Genomic DNA, 19,441 nt, shown 5'->3' with positions numbered 1-19,441 from the left:
TTTAACTACTTACCGAATATCTTGAGGTAAATTCTAATTGCACAAATCGAATCTTCTTGAGGAGCACAGTTTTTAAATTAAAATCAGAAATGCCAGTCTCCATCACACATCTACCAATTTCTAGCAAAAAGTTCAAAGAGAAACATTGACTATTGCAACCACCGGTTGCTTCGTTTTAAAATTTTAATTGAGCCAGTGAAAGTGCAGTGCAGCCATCTATGTTAACACCAAAGAATTAGCAGTTTTTAAGCAACTTAACGAAAACCTGCATTACCAACTTCGTATATCGACAAAACAACTACAGCCATCTCTCTCTCTCTCTTTCTCTCTTGCATCACATACAAAACGACATTTCCACTGTAGGTAATGTAAACACAAACAGCTGTTTGTCAACATGACATTTTACTATTGATTTTTAAAAGTATATTTCCTCAACCACCAAACAAACTGTTTTTCGTTCCGTTTCTTTAATTTAATTTAATTTTCAAGAATGAAAGTGCATTTCCGTGAACAATATGGTACACGCGGAGACGAAATTCTATACGTAGTTCCAGCTGGTGAGTTTGTATATCCCGTCACACAAACTGCTGTATGCATCAAAGTTTGAGCAATTCGATTATTTTTTTCCATTATTAGATCAGGAAGCAATAGTGAGAGTACCACTATCAGCGGACAAAAGTAGTTACAAAGAAAACTTTACGCTGTACCGCATCTTCAAACAGATATTCTTACCACAAGGATATCCGGACAGCGTTAGCCATGACTACATCCACTATCAGATTTGGGACACAATTCAAGCCTTCTGTAGTACAATTACAGGTACAACATCAACCGTTACATTAATTGGCATTCGATTCGGTTTTATCAATAAATAAGTAGAGGGTAGAGTCACGTAACCTAGTTACGACTAATGTCGTTGAATAAGTAATGAAATTTTCGTCGTCTTACATTTCGTTTCTTTTTCGCCGAAATAAAACAGGTACATTGACCACACACGCTATATTGAAAGGTGTCGGAGTTGGTAATGACTATGTGAGCCCGTTAAGTGCTACGGTGACATGGGTGTTGAAAGATGGTGCCGGTCATTTCGGGAAAATATTGTTCGCTTGGGCGAAAGGGTAAGAAATTGATTGGCCGGAATGGTAAGGAATTAACGAAAATTTTGTGGGAAAAATTTCAGATCCGAACTGGATATCGACTCCAAGAAATGGCGTCTGCGAGCGGATTTCTTGAACGACGTGGCAATGGGAATTGATATATTTATGCTGCCCCGATTTCCTGAAATGGCAACGTACATTCTATGTGGCACGACTACCATGAAAGCGATTGTTGGTGTTACTGGAGGTAGATTATCCACTGAAAAGGCATGCACTTTCCCGATTTCAATTTTTGTTTCTTTTTCGTTTAGGAGCCACACGGTCAGCTTTGACGCAACATCACGGTAAGGTTTACGATTAAACTTTCAAATTTAGTTCCTCTTCTGAATTCAAACGAATGAATTCCCCACTAATTTGATCGATTTACCATGTAGCAATCCGAGGAAATCTAGCAGACGTTGCGTCCAAGGACAGCGCTCAAGAAACATGTGTCAATTTACTTGCATCATTAGTCGGACTGTTCCTATTAACACAAATCAAAGGTCAATTGTAAGTAGCTAACGACATAGATCAGGTGAGGGCACACGATGAGGCTAAATGACCTTATCCATTCGCAGAGTTCTCTACACGTTATACTTCATCGTCACTTGCATCCACCTGTTTGCCAATATGAAAGCAGTTCGAACCATCTGCCTTCGATCGTTCAATGAGTCTCGTTTCCTGATCGCAATGGAAGAATTTTTCCAAACCGGTCGTGTGCCATCCGTCGTCGCTGTCAATCAACGCGAACGTGTGACAATCGGTCAAACCGTTTCGCTGTCGCTGAAAGTGAAAATCGGCCTGTCGGCCAAAGACCTGACCGACCATTTTCGCACGTCACAAGACATCGACAATGTGCTGGCGTCGTTCGATCCGCATGAGAAATTCATTTTCGCCGAAAGTCGACGACACCTGGGCATTTATTTGCACTTCGAAGCTCGGCCGGCCGATGTGTTGAAAGCCTACTTTTATGCGGTGTCTTATCTGCAAGATCGGAATCAGTTTCGCGATCGGTACTGGGAAGTGCACAGCAAATGGAATGATTTTCTGGGAATGGCCCAGAAGGAGGGCTGGCTGATGGCATCGCATTTAATGTTTGTCGATGAATATCGATTGGATTGGAGAATGTAAGGTGGAAAGAAAGGTCGACGATGGCTGGGTAAGCATTTAAGTAGTTTGTTTGTGGCACAAAAGAACATTTTTTTATGGGTTTGAACTGAACAATTTTTTGTTATTTTCGACTGATTGATACATTCCACACACTTTGAATCGATTTTCCTTTCATTTAGTTTAAGATTTTGCATAACTTTGAACGTAGAAAATTTCGTCAGTCATTTAGTGGGTCATATCAGCCAAAAAGAAATGTAGAAAAACGAAACTTTCACCAAACAAATTTAAGCTTTAAATTGCAGCGCATTTAATAATAAGGCTGAAAAATCATCATCTTGTGTCAAAGCCTCCAAACTAAGAGTTTACGCGATTAGTAGCATGGAAAACAAACGGTCCAACCAAAGATGTTGTTTCTCTAGTCATTCTCACTATAATTGAAAGTGATTTTTTTTAACGTCTGTTTAACTAAACTTAGTACTTTTACTACAACGGCGCGGGGTAGTAGGGTACGAAGAAAGATACAAAGGAAGAAAAATTAATGGAAATATCAAAGCTAATCCAAAAACTATCGTTCATTAAAGTCAATTTTTCGCGTTGATATTAGACTAATCTGTAGAGTTGTAAGTTTTTAACCCAAACAGATAAACAAATATGAAAAAAATTGAAAGAAAATTTTGACAAAATTTATCATTGCGACTTGTAGAAAAGACATTAATAAAGAAACCATCTCCGTCATTCGAATGGAGAATTTTAGCTTGAATTTTTAGCATTTTTGAATAAACTCTAGTCTGTAAGCTTTAAATCTCTTTAAGGAAAAATCATTTATTTTTCTGTCCAAAAATGCAATATTTTACGAAATACATTTGAAAGTCTAATCAATTGAAACGGATTTTTTTTGTGTTGGCTAAGTCAACCGAGATCAACCGATTTGGGCGAAGGTAAGCATCATTGTGCTACGGAAAAATTGTCCTGAAAATTCGACGACCTGAGTATCGACCACTTTCTGAAGAAAGAGCTAGTTCCTGACGAAAAGGTGAGTAGTCGAAGCTTGGGAGCTCACCTCTTCTTCAGTATAAGTTGTCGTTCCTTAATATTCTGTAAAAAGATTATTCCTTTTACACGAAATTAGGAAACGGCGAGGAAAAACGACAACTTCAGGAAGAAGCGCTGAGTTCCTGAACTCGTCAGAAAGTTGCAGTTTCTTCAGAAATCGTCGAATTTTCAGGACAATTATGGAAAATTCAAACCGTAGTACCTGAACAATGCAGCTGTTGTTAAGGAGTGTTTCGAGTGTTTTCAGATGTAAATACAAATGTACGAATGCTCCGTTCCATCATACGCGTGAATCGCAAAAAAAATCGTCTGAGAAATTTTGGCGATTCTTTTCATTTTGGCGAATCCAAATCGTCAAAATTAGAAGAAAGGTCGAGAAAATTCACCGAAATATGAACTACTAGAGGAAAGTCAAGAGGCGACAAAGAACATCGCCAAAATGAGAAAAAATTGAAAGAAAGATTGTGTGGATGCTTTCTGCCGTTTCTCATTTTTGCGTGTTTTTTTTGACGACTCTTCTAGTTTTGGCGGTTGTTTTCAGCGAAGTTCAAAACTGGAGGGATTCTTTTGAAAAACAGAATCCAAAAATCGGGCCGATTTTTTTATAAAGCTTTTTTGACCTGTTTCGATAAAGTTCGATCACCTGAAATGAAATCCGGTGTCAGAATATTTTTATGACACTTTGTAAGCTGATGTGAGGTCTAGCAATTTCGTAAAATAGTGCTTTTCTTACAAAAATTGCGCCCAAACGGAGAAGCCGCCATGGGCAAGTGGGGTATCGTTGGAAAGCTTATGTCATGTATTAATGGGAAAAGAGGGAATAAATTCGTTTTTGGTCTCATATATACAAAAAAATTCTAATTGGATTTTCGACAAATATCAGTGAACTTTGAAGGGTGTTTGGGCTCTTCAAAAGAAACTGAAGAGCAGAAATAATGGTTGCCCATAATCTACACTCTCATACCTTTCTAATGGTACCCAACATGCATGGGTTGAATTGACAAAAGTATGCTTTCGATGCATGAATGTGGTACATATACACTCTACTCAAAAATTTCAATACTAAAAACCAAATTTGTTTTTTGATGCAAACGCAAGAGGTATAAAAACATTTTTTGGCCACGCTGCGCATCTCTGCTTTACAATAAACCTATATTCGTAGCAAGCAATTGAGTTTTTGTTCATTTTGTGAAGTAAAAGAAATGAGGTTTTCCACCTTCTACGAAGAAGGAGGAAAGCAACATTTTCAAGACCAATGATCGCTCGGTTCAAGACAATTTCGAGCTGAACATGTAATTTTGATTTAGTTTATTTCATTCCCATCGCTCCAGCCTGTTTGAAGACCAAAAACAAGTTGAAAACACTGAAAAATATGGGTCTCCTGGAGCGACATTTTACTTCAACTAACTTTATGGCTTGCAACAGAATTTATCTGGGGTTTTTATACGTGGAATAAAAGAGGGTAAGTCCAGCTACAACACCCTATAGTCAGTTCCGCGGATAAATTCTGTTGCAAGCCAGTAGCACTGACCAAACATTGACCATATTTTGAGTCATAAGTCTAGAACGGGTCCATACCGATGATTATACTCTTTATGAAGGTCTGCCAAAGGCCTATATTCCTACAAATTTTCAACTTTTAGAAACATGTCTATCTTGAGCTATCACAAAAAAAACTGTTTTCACCACCCCTTGACATGCTATGACTTTTCAAGAGTTCACTCCGAAAATGGGAAACTAACAGAAAAACTAAAAGATCCCTATTTCTTAGAATTGAAAGACGATTCAAACGAGCTATAGCTTGCCTGGGATCATTTTCGCACTGGTCAACTTTCGTACGGGGGAGGTGTTAAATAAATTTCTACCGAAAATGTACATTTGTGTCACAAAATTTCTGTTAGTACGATGGTTTACAATTCACTGTGGCTATCGTATGCGAAGCCATATCCGATACATCTCTTTGAAAGGAAATCGGAGAACCAAATCTTTTTTATCCTTGTCACCTTGTCACACCGGAATCTAAGGAAATCAATCAAAGAACTAAAAGAAGTAGTTAAAACAAGAGACGTGATCCAAATAAATTGACACAGATAATAGACCGTCATCAACTTGTATGTTTATACAAATTTAATACCATCAAACGGTGACAATTTCAAAAGATTGGAACTATCTATCTACCTACACCTACAGCAGCAGCATTACCACCATTCCATTTCAGCCATCGTAATTCTGTGGCAATGTACCACCTTCCTCCTTGCCGCCAGTCTGCGACAGATGTTTTACAATATCCACCCAATTGTATCCCCTTGGCCTCTCGCCCTTATGGTCGCTTTGTTCCCATTGCCTTCGTTTTTGTGACTTTGTCAAATGTTCTTTTTTCACCTTCACATTCGCTGCGGGAGTATCGTCGCCTAATTTGATTGTTTCTATAGCGCTTACTATTGTCGGATCGGATGGCACCTCATCGGGCTGCTCACCCAACAGATCGACAAATTTTTCTTTAAGGCACTCGAACAATGTGTAGGTCATGCTGGAATTGGAACGGATTCAGTGGTTAAATTTGAGGTGCTATCGATGTGACATTAAATATACAACGTACCCACATCCCAACCATTGTGCGGCTTCTTCGTTGAGTATTTCGATTATCTTTGCCTTCACTGATGCAATGCTAAAATGAAAATCGGTGTTAGTCGACTGAGATGGGAAAGCGGCAGTGGAAAGTACTCACATATTTCGATTGTAGAACATATCGAGATTGATGGTCGGTATTTCGTTTGGATATTGGTCTCCCCAACAGAGTTCCAGCAATAATGATTTTCTGTCCTCGTCTTCGCCATACTAAAAGAGATTCAAAGGAAATTGCAGTGAGTCCATTTCGTTACAACAAATTTTGAAATGAAATCGAAGATTTGGACAGTCCAGCACAACTCAGAATACTTCTGATGTTCTTACAGATCCCTTCACATCGATTTTCCGAATGGAATTTTCGCATTTACTGAAAGGTCTTCCGAATATCACAGAACTATCCCGGAAGAAAGAGGTTATGGGCGCGTAGAGAGTTTACCTTATAACTGTATGTCGTCGGATTTATTTGCTTAAATGCCGTGTCACCTTCATAAATCGATATGAGCGCTTCTCGTTCGTCATCTTGCATTTCCTGAATCTCAGACATGGCTGCAGAGATTCTAGTGAACTGTTGAGTACAATTATTGATGTCACGTCTTGAGGATATTGTTTACGTTGATAGTACACACAGCGAGCAGCGAGACATTGACAACAAACAGCTGACTTCGTTAAGTTTTTGTCTGAGGAGAAAAAAATGAGCAAAAATTGACAGTGAATTCGGCGGGAAGTAGTGCCTTCAATGTACCGATCGTAAACATAAACAAACCAATCATGGATCCAATTGAGGTGGAATTTATTGGCGAAGACACAACCGTGGGCATAATACCGAATTTTTCCTTCGAACCAATTCATTTAATTTCCGGAACAATAGGACCATTCCGTGCTGGCCTAGGTTCGTTACCCTTTCTTCATGAAAGCTTAGATTTTGTGACAAATTTCTGCTCGATTTTGAACAGCCGTTCACGTTCCACTGTGGCTGGCGATACATTTACGGAAACAGCAAAAATGTCGCATAGTGCCGCCTGAATGGATGGACATTGAAACGTTAGAGGACATCAAAGAGGATGAAAAGAGATCGAGGTAAGTGCCATCAACGCCATACAAAAAGACAATCAAATTGCAGTCGATCCGTTTTTGTGCATCAGATTTTTCACGAAAATGCCGAGCGAACATTATATGATCGAGGCAAAGCTCATTTTGGGTACAGCTCCCGAGGACGTACCGCGATCCGAAGAAATACGCACCATCATCAAAGACATCTACGATATACGGGCGTCGAAGCTACGCACTTCGATGGATGACTTCATCAAAGGAGAGGGAACTTATGCAAAATTAGACTTTTTAACAACATTTGAGATACATTCCGTACGGCCGTTGCTTCCGCATTCATTGGATTTTATTGCTCGATTACAAAAGGTAAGCCTCGTGATCGTATTCAAATTGAAAGGTTGAGCGTCTCGATGTAGTTTCACCAAATTTTGATTGAGAACATTCTCGCCGTTATGAACGGAAAGACAACAATTGATGTCTCTCAATTCCTCAACCTTTTCAGGAGGCATCATCTCGACCGATGGGAAACACTACGGGATCTGGTAGTCATTCAACTTCTTCACATAACTTTTCCTTCACACCCCATTGATTTGTGCATTTGTTTCCACAAAAGTTCGATGGCTAATTGAAAGGGTCGATGGAGATGGACCGCTAGATGGTCTTCAACGTGTATTTAGATGATAAGGTGTTAACGAAATTAACATTTTGATTGCGCAGCCTATGTATTTATTGAATTAAATTGCTATGGAATCCGAAGAATCGTCAGAAAACGAAATATAATGGTGATGACAATCATGGGAAGTTGAAGAAATCTGTTTAAAGTGAACAGTGAGCTAGTATCTAAGTAGTACGTGATTATGATGAATCTTTGTTGAACATTGGCTCTGTCAACAGCGACATGGCGGTTAATAATTAGGCAAAGGAACCTATAGATCCAGGCTAGTAACATTCAATAGAAATGTTTGTTACAGATCTGGAGTTTTAACATGACGCAATTGCGTTGTCATTTCTCTACATGCTTCCCCTTTGCGGTACATGCAATCTTATCTTTATTTGCATAGCACTGCTTCGGATCAGTGCTGTGTTATTTGGCATTGATATTTGAAATCATTTCGATTCAAACAATCCGATGAGTCCGATCTATCACTCGAATACATGGGGGTATTCACCTAAAGGTCGAATCGCATCAGTTTTATTGAGTATAGACTGTTATGATCAGAGCGAGAAAACCGAAGACTAGTTATTATAGCTTGCCTTGGGGTACTTGTCAAAATATGTCTTTCTCTTTCATCATAACACTCTATTAAAAGAGAATGTCAAAAAGAATGTTCGCCCATCGAGCTCAGTTAAAACCAGTAAAGTTTGTTCCTAGTTAAACGAGTAAAGCAACATTTTTCTCTCTTTTACGCTCTTTTAACACTGTATAGACTGTTATGATGAGAGAGAACGAAAAATAATCCAGACCAGTTATGTTAGTTTGTCTTGCGTGGTGCTGGCGATGTTTTAAAAAAACTTATGACAAATGTACTTGCCCTCTGCCTCCCTGAAAAATACGGCAGTAACAAAAAAAACCTTCAATTTAAAGACTTGTCTCTCATCATATTAAGAGGACAAATTTCTAAAGGCACAGGAAACCTACAAGTCATTTGATTTCCAATGGGGGTAAAGCATAGGCGAAAAAATTGAACGAGCTAGAGGCACAAAATGTACGTAAAAAGATGAATCTGCATTAGGCCTATTCATTTTTGAGAAATAGTCTCAAATTCATCTGGCATGGTGTCTATCTGGTCCGGAAGGCTAAAATATTGGACCAGTATTTTTTTTAGAATTTTAAAAAATAGTTTAGATCTGGGGAGCGAAGCATTTGTTCAAATGTACGAAAGCGTTGGTTAGAAGAGAGGAGAATGATGGTGTATATCTTTTTTACTCTTCTAACCAACGCATTCGTACATATGAACAAATGCTTCGCTCCCCAGATCTAAACTATTTTTTAAAATTAAAAAAAAAATACTGGTCCAATATTTTAGCCTTCCGGACCAGATAGACACCATGCCAGATGAATTTGAGACTATTTCTCTAAAATGAACAGGCCTAATCTGCATATGACTACCGACCAACTGGAATGATTGGAACAAAAGAATGATATTATGTACGGGGTTCTCAGTCTATGTCTATAGTGGAAATGGCGATACGCTGGCTACTATTCGTAAAGAGGAAATCTTTTGAAAACGTACCTACCGAAAACGGTCAATTTTTCCGTGCTCGTAGATCTTCAAGTAGTGGAATCTTCTCTCAATTATACACTTCAGAGGTTCATTCTTCATTCATTGCGTCACTACCCATATGAATGTTTGGTGCCTTTGGAAAGCACAGTTTTTTGGTGTTTCTGTTCCCTTTAGGTTACAGAGTAACCATTACAACTTCGCCGAATACCCAATATTTTACCCTATTTTCAACTTCTTATATCTCAGTGTAGGTGAATCCAATAAGACCCTATCTGTCCTGAAATTACTCGCAATTCCCTTCCAACCCCACACGGCTACGTAGATTTCATGTATATAAAAAGAGCACCGTTAGAAAAGTTTTCGGTTTTCGAGCATCTCCCACTATAGTGCGGGTGTTAACGTCCAAAAGGTACCTCTATGCTTTTGGGTAATCTCAAATTGAGTCTTTGGGTTATGTATAGCATCCTAGGAGTAGCATGTGTGGTGTGGAAGAGGTTTAAAAAAATTCGAGTCGAAAATATCGAGATATTTAACGAAAACCAGGGACTATTTTGGGGAAAATTATTGGAAAAATAAGGAAAATAGAGAAAATAGAGAAAATAGGGAAAATCGGGAAAATTAAGGAAAACAGTGAAAAAATAGGGAAAATTGGGAAAAAATTGAGGAAAATTTTCCATGTTTTCCTTATTTTTCCTATTTTCCTTATTCTTTTTTTTCCAAATTAGTTTCTGACCTTAACTCGAACAGTGTATCAAATAAACAATTCTATGTAAAAAAAAAGATTCCCCGATGCCGGTTAATTGTTCCATCAATTTTTATGATTTTAACGAAAAGTAAGGTTGATTTTATTCAATGTGTTGTCATGGTCACATTCTCTGTTGTTTTTTTATTTGAATTCGACTATAGATTTTCATCACGAAAACCGTTTAACTCATCACCAGTAGTTGCAATGAAAGTATACAGTAGTTTAAGACTGCACAATTTTTGAAAGCGACCACTGTATTTCTTTGTCGTTTTTACGATATCCAAAATACAACAAAACAAAAGATTTTCGATGGAGTGAAGAACCTAACAGTTTTCGTAAGGAAAATCAAAATTAAGTTGACAAAAAATGCAACATGACCATGACTCCATCACATCAAATCAAATTGTTGACAATAATTTGACAACCAAAAATCATTAAAACGGAAAATTCCTTCAACCTTTACTTTTCGAAAAAGCATAAAAATTGATGGACCACTCAGCTATCAGTTTCGTTCGAAAATGGAGGGAATCGTGGACTGCTTTTATCGAACGTGTATAAGTGTTTGCTACTTGTCAAGCCAACTAGCATAGAGTCAGAACGGGCATTTTCAGCTTGTGGCTACTGTCGTAGTAAAATTCGTTTAAGACTGAACGACGAAACGCTGCACCGTATGTGCGTTCTTTCACTTGAAAAAATTAAGAAGTTATCACATTTTCGTTTTCAACAGATTCTACATAAATTCTAGATCCACAAATTTGACAGTCTTTATATTGAATGGTTTTTGTCCCAGTAAACTGGTCGTTATGCGTGTGCGACAAATATTTCAACTAGGAATAAATTCAAAAATTGCATACAATATAACAGCCGTCACAATCTGTGGGCTTAGAAATATCAGATCCTACATGAAACAAAAATGTGATAATACCTTTTCAAAAAGAATAAAAACGTTTGACAATGTCATTACCATCATTATAAGTCAAAACTCTTGAAGCGACAAAAAATTAATGACATTTGCTAGTAATCTTTGTCCGGGATTGCATTCCCTACAGCTATGTCTCACAAAATATTTTTTTTATGTAAAATTCACTGTTCCGAATTTAAAAAATTCTTGTTTGATACACTATTCTATTTTCGGTGAGAAGGCAATATTTGGAAAAAAAATTAAGGAAAATAGGGAAAATTGAGGAAAATAGGAAAAATTAGGAAAATAGGAAAAATTAGGAAAATTAAGAAAAATAGGAAAAATTGGGAAAAATATAAAAATAGGGAAAATTTTCCTCAAAATAGTCCCTGACGAAAACCGAAAAAAAACGTAGTATGTAGGACTTTCCGTTGCCTTTATTGCGAAAAACGTTGTATACAACTCGATGATAAATGCTTTTTTTAGGCAAACGATGGGTATTGTCACACTCAGCCTACGGCCTCGAGTGACAATCTTCACATCTAGTGCCTAAAAAAGCATTTATCACTCGGTTGTATAAATAACTATTTCTCGTGTGCGTTGTTTTTAATGCCTGCCTCTTGCAGAGCAATCAATTTTTTACAATGTCGCAGGCGCAAATTTAATGCTACAAATGGAACAAACCTACCGACGAATCCGCAATTATCTTGTAGATGAACACATTGCATGACGTGCTAGTGTAAGCCGATAGTAAAAGCCCACCCCATGAACCCTCGAAAGATTCTGCACTGCCTTGACTTTTTACATCACTACACGGAAAGCTGCGGGAATTCGGTCTCTAACAGAACAACCAACTTTCGGAACTTGAGAAACTACATGACCAGGCACAATATGTGAGAAGAGATTTCAACAAATTACGTCAGAAACCTACACACATATTCGTGTTATCTGGTTCGAGTCAGACAAGTAATCTATCATAAGAGTTGATAATATTTAGCGGGAATAAATAGAACGTTGTCTTGCCGATGACCGTACAGTACAGAGGTATCGCTAACGATAGACATTATTGTGCTGTGTGTAATTTCAATGTAAAATGGATTTTACTGGAAAAGTGGTAATAATAACCGGTGGAAGCAGCGGTATCGGTGCTGATGCGGCTCGCCATTTAGCCAAATTGGGAGCTAGTGTTGCAATTATTGGACGAAACGAACAACGTTTGAATGCAGTGGCTGAACAAATTATTCAAGCCGGATCACCGAAACCATTGCAAATCGTTGCCGATATTACACAAGATGCCGAACGTATCATCAACGAGACCGTTAACCATTTCGGTCGTCTTGATGTTCTTTTGAATAATGCGGGAATAGTTATTGCGGATTCGGTGATCGGTTTCGATGTTGCTAATTTCGACCGAATTCTGAACACAAATTTACGCGGTGCAATGATTCTAACAAGTTTGGCCGTTCCACATTTGGAGAAAACGAACGGGAACATTGTGAACATATCGAGTGTGGCGGGAATCAAAGCATTAGGCATGTACACGTCTTACTGCATATCGAAAGCGGGTCTTGACCAATTCACAAAGTGTGCAGCCATTACCCTGGGTCCGAAAGGAATTCGAGTGAATTCTGTCAATGCCGGACTAATTCGAACGCCAATTTTTAATACAATCGGAGTCACTGATGCGGACGTAGAGCAATTCTTCGAAGCTCGTAGTAAAGATTATTTGGTGGGTCGAGTCGGTGAAGTATCGGATACGAGCTCTGCCATTGCCTATTTGGCATCTGCACCATTTATAACCGGTATTTTATTACCAGTTGATGGTGGTAGTTTGTGCAATGGTCAGTTCAGTGGTGAGTTCTACTAAATGAAACTTGTTGTTTTATCGAAAGTTCGTTCAACTCAAAAATTCAATATTTGTTTACAGCTCCTGTAGATTAAACATCGAATGCTCTCTACTGGTCCTAATCTATTGCTGTAATCGATTCAGATTCGATGGATTGAAAAATAAATTTTTAGTTCATTCAAAGTCTACCTCTATGGTCTTAATTTTAGTTAAACTTTTTACCGATAAGTAGCAAAACCACTCTGTGATATAAAAGGTACGCATACCCTCTCTAAATTCTATAAAGTGTCATATGTACATCGTGTCGTCATATCGCTCACAATATAGATTGTCAGCCTAGGCTTCGACTTGGACTGAAAATCTCTCAACTACGTAGGTTTGTTCACAGAGCCATAACCTCAAAGCTTTTGCGAACAGCTTGTCAACAAATTTTTTTTTGTTATAGCTCTATGGATGACGTAACCTTGTAACAAACCTATTGCGATACGAGGTGCACTTGGTGCATAAATAACTATTCTGTTTGTGTCAAATTTTAACATTTTTCAATAGGTTTCTTCCAAGGTAAAATGAAATGTCAAACCATCATCCATAGAGCCATATAACATCAACACAATTAAGTATAGTTTCCACTTAAAAAGAGCACTCCGTTTAGCCTCCGTCTACATGTCAGTTGTAAAATAGAACAAAAGAACTGTCACGCAAACGGAGTGGAAATTGAATTTATTTCAATTTTTTACTCCGTTTACGTGACAGTTCCTTTGTTCTATTTTACAACTGTCATGTAAACGGAGGCTAAACGGAGTGCTCTTTTTAAGTGGAAACTATACTTTAACAATGCAATTTTCAAAATAACAAAGAAAAATAAGATGTGGTTATGGTTCTATATGGATGATATCGGTTCGTGTTCGGTTCATTTTGTTAGGCTTAGGCTTAACCGTTGCTTGGAAGAAACTTATAGTGCAACTCCCAAGGGATTTTTATCATTTTCCAAGTGAAATGTGTGAAAGTGACTTATCTTCCCTAGCTGAACAAATAACTATTGTAGCCGTTAAATGATATCAATATATCAAGATCTACATATATACCAATACGTTCTGATCTGATTTTGGTCAGTAACTGCTGAAACAGAATTTTTTGGGAGTGGTATCAATAACGCGATAAGATAATTTGTGGATGATAAAAGTGAACCTCTGTAAATTATTCATATATCAAAGCGATATCAACAACAAAAAATCCGCCGTCAGAACAGTCGGAGCGATTTAGGTCCGTAGTACCTAAAAAGAATTTTCACAATCGCTAGCGTTTTACTTAAGTTGTCGTGTACGTAGGCAGACTTCTTGCGAATTCATCAGCCATTATAGGACATTTGCCCTTACAGTAAATTTCTTTGTGTTCTGGGCAGAAATAGGGAAGGGATAACAGGAACGTTTTGGCATTACCGGTTATCGGTATTACCGGAAGGGATATTACCGGTTAACCGGTAATTTACCGAAAATTTTTGAAGTAGAGAATGATCAAAATTTTTAGTGTATTACTTCCGAGGTTCCAAGTTGTGTATTTGATAAGTGGGGTGTTACAGCCCGACCCGAAGGGGAGAGCTGTATTCCCCACTTGTCAAATAACAACTTGGAACCTCGTAAGTACAATGCTTTACGTGATTAGGCAATGTAAATGAAAATGAAACATGCCGTAACACGTAAAAATATTTACTTGAAATTCGGAAGTTCGATTCTAAGAATTTGGGTTTCTTTTGAAAATTTGAAGGATTATTTTTACATACAAACATCGAATTCACCGTGTCGTTATTTTCTTTCAAACGTGAAAACAAAATATTGGCGTAGATGTTACGCAGCTGAAAAAATTCATTCGTTTATCACGCTTCGATTCAATTTAACAAGCCAATATTCGTGCACTTGCCGCAATTGCTTAAAATAAAAAAATCTCAATTGACTTAAGGCAAATATAACGCAGGTATCCTAAACAATCAATGACAAAAAATTATTTTGTTCCTGACTTTTACGCTGTTTTTGACATTCGGGCAAAAAGTACGATTTTATAGTTATATAAACCAAAATTTTGCTATCTTTGATAAGCCAAAAGAGTGTCATTGAATTCGAATTTTAACGCATGTAAAACTATTTCAACGGATTTTCTTTAAGAGTTCTCTAAGGAGACTTGCGTTGTTACATTGACAGATAGTCCGTTGAATTATTTGAATTTTTGGCGCACTTACGATGTTAATTCATTATCAAATCGATTTACCATTGGTTCATAGATTCGATGTCTGTTCGCTTCTTTGAACTACAGTTCTTCGATTTGACACTAGTCACCACTTCTTGGCCCAAAACATGTTCACACCATAAATTTACCATTAAATTTCAAATTGAAACTCGCAGTTTGCACAGCTTTTGTCAGTTGTTCTATGGCAACTGCGTCATAGTTTGTTGAAAACAAGTGTTTTCGAATCTTCACAAGATTCCGGTAAGTAACCGGTAATGAAAACGACAATACCGGTTTTCGGTAATCAGGTATTACCGGTTTTACCGGTAATGAATTTACCGGTTTTCCTTTCCTAGGCAGAAAACAAACCTGTGATACTCCAATACCCTCTCTAGCAAACAAACTTCACTTTGACGCTGTCGAAATACGAGTAGTTAACGAGTAGAAGCATGAATCATTAAATAGGGACCCTATGGTTCGTTAAGTTCGTGACCGATCGATTTTTTTTTTGTATGATGAGCCATTTCTATTTAGACTAAATTTTAACCATTATTAGAGTTGAAAATTCGAATTTGCTCAAAAGATAGATCTATTTATCGCCAAATATTTCGTCCTCACATCAAGGACATTATCAATGGCTGAAAATACATTTGCTTCAATCAGATAACGACTAACTTAGGACTATCATAGAACTCTCGACTTATTAACAAAAAAAACAAGCAATTCTACTCATCAAATGTTTCCGCACCACATTGGATTTTAACCAGCATCTGCATCATAAATCAAAACATCCATCTGTGAAGTCAAGTATCTGTATTTCTAATACAAAATTGTTGTTCGAATTTTAAAAGTTAAGAAATGTTCTGAAAATGGGATTGAATAAATTGGAAATTGAACAAACGAAGAAACTTCACAAAATATTCATTGTAAAATGGTGAACTTTCTCCTTACTTTAGCTCTTAAGTTAGACTTAAATCTCTACTAAAAGTACTATTCATATTCATTTCGAATGGAATAAAGGTGTTTCCATTTAGTCGGTCGAGAAATGTATTCGGATATGGTCCTTCGATGCTCTGTATCCAGCTGTTTCACCCTTAAAAGATATGCATACTTAGCCAAGGTATCCTCCATTCCAGTCGATTTGAGTTCACATTGGATGGAACGGAAGTCCTTGTCGTTCACGAAAATCGATAGAATTGTCTTCGTTGCTTGGCTATGACTTAGCCTTATTTCCGCTAACGATCGAATCAGTTGTGGTGCAATCAATGGCACGAATGTGAAATAACGATTGAACACGATTCTCCGCAGATTCGGACTGTGCACAACGAAATGGATTGTATCATTGAATGAAGTGGTTTTGCATTCCGAAATATGAATCTCTTCTAGGCCAGACAATCGGGTAGCCAATCAATTGCAAACATTTCCGTGTAAATGGTTCGTATTGGTGAACTTCAGTATCTTCAAGCGTTTTATCGAAGACAATAGTCCAATCATTTCTTTACTACATTTGAAATGAGCTAGATGTAGATCTTCAATGTTACTGTGCTCTGCCAGGCCTCGTAGCAACTCCAACATGATGTTATAAGTAACATGCTCTAAATTAACTTCCAGTTTCTTAAGTGAAGTCATTCCTGTCACAGGCATAACGTTTTGCACAAAACCCATTTCGAAGTTCAAACTCAAAGCCTCGATTTTAGGCAATGTATTGGCAACGTCTTCGATACCGCTCTGATTATCGTGTTGATTCCGAAATCGTACATCAAACAACTTGACCTGCGTTAATTGACAATTTTTGGTCAGAAAACTTTTGAACGCTTTATCGCTGAGTCCGTAGCAACCCCTCAACTCAAACGATTTTAAGTATTTCATATGACTGCATGCGAAACTATCTTCTGTGATGTCATCCAAGCCAATAAATACCAATTCCGTTAATGATGTACATTCAACCAAACAAGTAGAGAAGGTCTCTACGTTGAACCGATACCGGTTGTCCCATTTATCTATCACCAATCGTTGTAAGTTCGAAAAGAGTCGCCTACATTGTACGACTGTTTTCGCAGTCAACCTAAAGCTGACAAGTTCCAGGTCGACTAACGATTCGCAATAGCGTTCGAGAAACGGTGCCAGTCCATTCCAATCCATAAGTTTGGCAAAATGGTTTTGGTTAATGGACAATGTTTTCATGGATTTACCAAAAGTTCGGAGAACACGTTTCACTTCTGAAAGTTTCAATCTGTCGCGGTCGGAGATTTGGCTCAGCTTGAACGTTTTGCTTCGTCTATTGAATTGATCATCAGAAATTGTTCGAAAACGGGTGCATGTGTCGCGTAGTGAACACCAATCGATTATCGGCAGGAATTCATAGATATGATACAGGCAGTCGTCGTTGAGAACTAAAATATTGCGACCGCGTGCCATTTTTCAAAAGTTTCCAAATGAACGGTTGTGAGTAGTTGTGGTCTGAAAAATAAATGAAAAATCAACTTAGATTTCAATGAACTTTTACAATTCACGCCGTACGTATGGTCCAAATTCAAAGTTGAAAGTCCGAAATTCGTTCTAACGCAGCGTCGCGTCATTTTCATGCAAAGAAGCGCTGAAAATTATTTTTCGGTTTCTTTTCTCAGAAATTCAAATTTTCAGTAGAGGTGAGTGGGCTGCCCATAAAAGTGGGCTGCCCACGCCCATTGGCATGCCCACAGGACATTGGCATGGGCATTTTTAGATCTCGTGGGCATTGGGCGCAGCATGGACACTTTCCAAAAGTGTGTAAGCCCACAAACTAGTCATAAGTGCAGTCTAGATTTTCTGTACGTTATAATATTCATTCAAGAAATTTCAAAACGGCTATCGCACATAAAATCGTGTTCCTAACTCATGTATTTTCTATAATTTCTATAATGTGATGTACTGTCAGCCTCGGTTTCGCCAAAGTTTGACAATTTTCACATTTTTTACGAAAATTTCCATTGTGGGCCTTGGGCATGGGCTGGGCAGTGGGCATGCTTTTAAAAAGTCTTGGGCATGGACCGCGCCGTGGGCATGCTTTTTTAAAATTATTGGGCTTCGGGCAGGGCGGGCAATAAAATTAGGTATGCCCACTCACCTCTAATTAAGGGATGTGACCCACCCCTAACTAAAGGTGTTATTATAAAGCTCATGAAAAGTAGTTGCTTTCGCACTAATTTATTTTACCGGAAACGGATACACATTTAAAGCAAAACGTTTCCGCTAAAACGTAATTTTTAAGATTACCGCCGTCATTTTATTTCTACTGGGTCATCTCTTCTGCAACTCACGTCCCACCAAACGACAATACTGTTGTTTGTTTACATGATTGGTCATAAATTTTTTTTCATAATTTTGGTTGCTTCGACGAATATTTTAAGTCAACCGATAAGTGAACTGTTAAAAACAACACAAGAAGCACATTTCCTCACAAAATCTGAATTAAATCACACCGAAATCACCGAAATTATGACATTTTCACAACAAACACTACATTTTTGTGTTGGCGATTTGACGTTTGAAAAACTATAATCATGTTCCGATGAACGACTTTTACGATGATTTTCTTCGTTAAACCATATTTGACTAAGTTCAAGGTGGATGTGATTTGGGTGTGAAATTGAGTGGGAAGTGCTATTTTCATAGATTTTCTTTTTGTAAAATCGTTTAAATGAGACAATATTTTGAGGATGCCCGATGTACGAGTTTCTTATTTTTCGTATTTCTATTGATATTTGACAAGAAATCGCGAATAAAATCGATAAGTCCCTCCCTTATTTTAAGCACAGTTACGGCTTGAATTAAGTAAATTGATGGACTTCCATACTTACAGCGGATTTTCTTTGGTTTAGTTTTAATTTTTTTTTTGTAGCTCTTGAAATTATAGAGTTGATGTTCGAACGAACGTTATTGTCAAACTAACTGACTGACCATCGTCGTATTTAGTGCTACACGTTGGCTTATGTCAAATGTGTACTTGGAGCGACATCGGCTTATGTCAAATATCGAATGCAACACCTTACTAGTTTTGGAAAGCCGGTTATTGGTATTAAAGACACTAAACCGATTGACACGTTGGCTTATGTTAAATGTATACTTGGGGCGACATCGGCATCTGTCAAATATTAAATGTATTATGGAATTTGTTTATGTGGATCGCCACCGGTTTCGAGTGGGTTTAGATTTTTGTTCTTTACACGACGTGTGGTTGAAAAATTCAAGACCTTGTGATATACTTGACATTGCAATATAGACAAAATAGAGAAATTAACTCAAGGTAGGTACTACGTGTAGTCTGAAGGTAATGCCATTTAGACGCGCAGCATCATTAGTTCGATGCTAATGCCACCTTTTTATTTGAATAGTTGACTATTGGTTTACTTGTGTGTCTTGCTATTTTTTTGCTTTTAAAAAAGTAAAAAGATGGCGGTTGTCTCGAACTCTCGTGCCAAAGCACATCTGATCCGGTTATATATGATATTAGCCCATAAATATATACAGTGACATGAGAAAGACTGGAAA

At 37.7% G+C, this 19,441-nt stretch overlaps 5 protein-coding genes and 1 long non-coding RNA gene across 6 annotated transcripts; 4 read left to right on the top strand and 2 right to left on the bottom strand.

The window, feature by feature from the left end:
* Positions 1–394: 394 nt before the first annotated feature.
* LOC119066462 (RUS family member 1) lies at positions 395–3,125 on the top strand. The gene is made up of 7 exons (XM_037168968.1): positions 395–557; positions 637–819; positions 980–1,118; positions 1,181–1,344; positions 1,409–1,441; positions 1,532–1,646; positions 1,715–3,125. The coding sequence occupies exons 1-7, from the start codon at positions 491–493 to the stop codon at positions 2,265–2,267; spliced, it is 1,254 nt and encodes a 417-aa protein (XP_037024863.1). The 5' UTR covers positions 395–490; the 3' UTR covers positions 2,268–3,125.
* A 1,350-nt stretch (positions 3,126–4,475) lies between these two features.
* On the top strand, positions 4,476–18,526 carry LOC119066468. Its single transcript, XR_005085752.1, has 2 exons — positions 4,476–4,506; positions 18,029–18,526. It is a non-coding gene; the product is annotated as an uncharacterized LOC119066468 (long non-coding RNA).
* Positions 5,392–6,571, bottom strand: LOC119066465 (RWD domain-containing protein 4). The gene is made up of 4 exons (XM_037168971.1): positions 6,364–6,571; positions 6,028–6,137; positions 5,899–5,967; positions 5,392–5,829 (listed from the first exon to the last, which is right to left on the bottom strand). Exons 1-4 carry the CDS (start codon positions 6,469–6,471, stop codon positions 5,514–5,516), a joined length of 603 nt encoding a protein of 200 aa, XP_037024866.1. The 5' UTR covers positions 6,472–6,571; the 3' UTR covers positions 5,392–5,513.
* LOC119066466 (probable DNA replication complex GINS protein PSF2) lies at positions 6,615–7,748 on the top strand. The gene is made up of 4 exons (XM_037168972.1): positions 6,615–6,816; positions 6,881–7,004; positions 7,070–7,340; positions 7,477–7,748. The coding sequence occupies exons 1-4, from the start codon at positions 6,696–6,698 to the stop codon at positions 7,561–7,563; spliced, it is 603 nt and encodes a 200-aa protein (XP_037024867.1). The 5' UTR covers positions 6,615–6,695; the 3' UTR covers positions 7,564–7,748.
* Positions 11,864–12,874, top strand: LOC119066464 (uncharacterized oxidoreductase TM_0325-like). The gene is made up of 2 exons (XM_037168970.1): positions 11,864–12,698; positions 12,773–12,874. Exons 1-2 carry the CDS (start codon positions 11,939–11,941, stop codon positions 12,784–12,786), a joined length of 774 nt encoding a protein of 257 aa, XP_037024865.1. The 5' UTR covers positions 11,864–11,938; the 3' UTR covers positions 12,787–12,874.
* LOC119066463 lies at positions 15,715–18,251 on the bottom strand. The gene is made up of 2 exons (XM_037168969.1): positions 18,167–18,251; positions 15,715–17,371 (listed from the first exon to the last, which is right to left on the bottom strand). The coding sequence occupies exon 2, from the start codon at positions 17,327–17,329 to the stop codon at positions 16,319–16,321; it is 1,011 nt and encodes a 336-aa protein (XP_037024864.1). The 5' UTR covers positions 17,330–17,371; positions 18,167–18,251; the 3' UTR covers positions 15,715–16,318.
* Positions 18,527–19,441: the final 915 nt, after the last annotated feature.

The sequence above is a fragment of the Bradysia coprophila genome, chromosome IV (assembly GCF_014529535.1).
Source record: "Bradysia coprophila strain Holo2 chromosome IV, BU_Bcop_v1, whole genome shotgun sequence".
Taxonomy (NCBI): domain Eukaryota; kingdom Metazoa; phylum Arthropoda; class Insecta; order Diptera; family Sciaridae; genus Bradysia; species Bradysia coprophila.
This window is presented reverse-complemented; position numbering and strand designations above follow the sequence as displayed.

Coding starts and splice junctions, on each gene's coding strand:
- LOC119066466 (XM_037168972.1), top strand. CDS start 6,696: ATGGATCCAATTGAGGTGGAATTTATTGGCGAAGACACAACCGTGGGC. Junction 7,005..7,069: donor GAGGATGAAAAGAGATCGAG/GTAAGTGCCATC, acceptor TTTGTGCATCAG/ATTTTTCACGAAAATGCCGA. Junction 7,341..7,476: donor TTATTGCTCGATTACAAAAG/GTAAGCCTCGTG, acceptor CAACCTTTTCAG/GAGGCATCATCTCGACCGAT.
- LOC119066464 (XM_037168970.1), top strand. CDS start 11,939: ATGGATTTTACTGGAAAAGTGGTAATAATAACCGGTGGAAGCAGCGGT.
- LOC119066462 (XM_037168968.1), top strand. CDS start 491: ATGAAAGTGCATTTCCGTGAACAATATGGTACACGCGGAGACGAAATT. Junction 820..979: donor CTTCTGTAGTACAATTACAG/GTACAACATCAA, acceptor GAAATAAAACAG/GTACATTGACCACACACGCT. Junction 1,647..1,714: donor ACACAAATCAAAGGTCAATT/GTAAGTAGCTAA, acceptor ATCCATTCGCAG/AGTTCTCTACACGTTATACT.
- LOC119066463 (XM_037168969.1), bottom strand. CDS start 17,329: ATGGCACGCGGTCGCAATATTTTAGTTCTCAACGACGACTGCCTGTAT.
- LOC119066465 (XM_037168971.1), bottom strand. CDS start 6,471: ATGTCTGAGATTCAGGAAATGCAAGATGACGAACGAGAAGCGCTCATA. Junction 6,138..6,363: donor CGACGACATACAGTTATAAG/GTAAACTCTCTA, acceptor AATCTCTTTTAG/TATGGCGAAGACGAGGACAG. Junction 5,968..6,027: donor ATGTTCTACAATCGAAATAT/GTGAGTACTTTC, acceptor TTTTCATTTTAG/CATTGCATCAGTGAAGGCAA.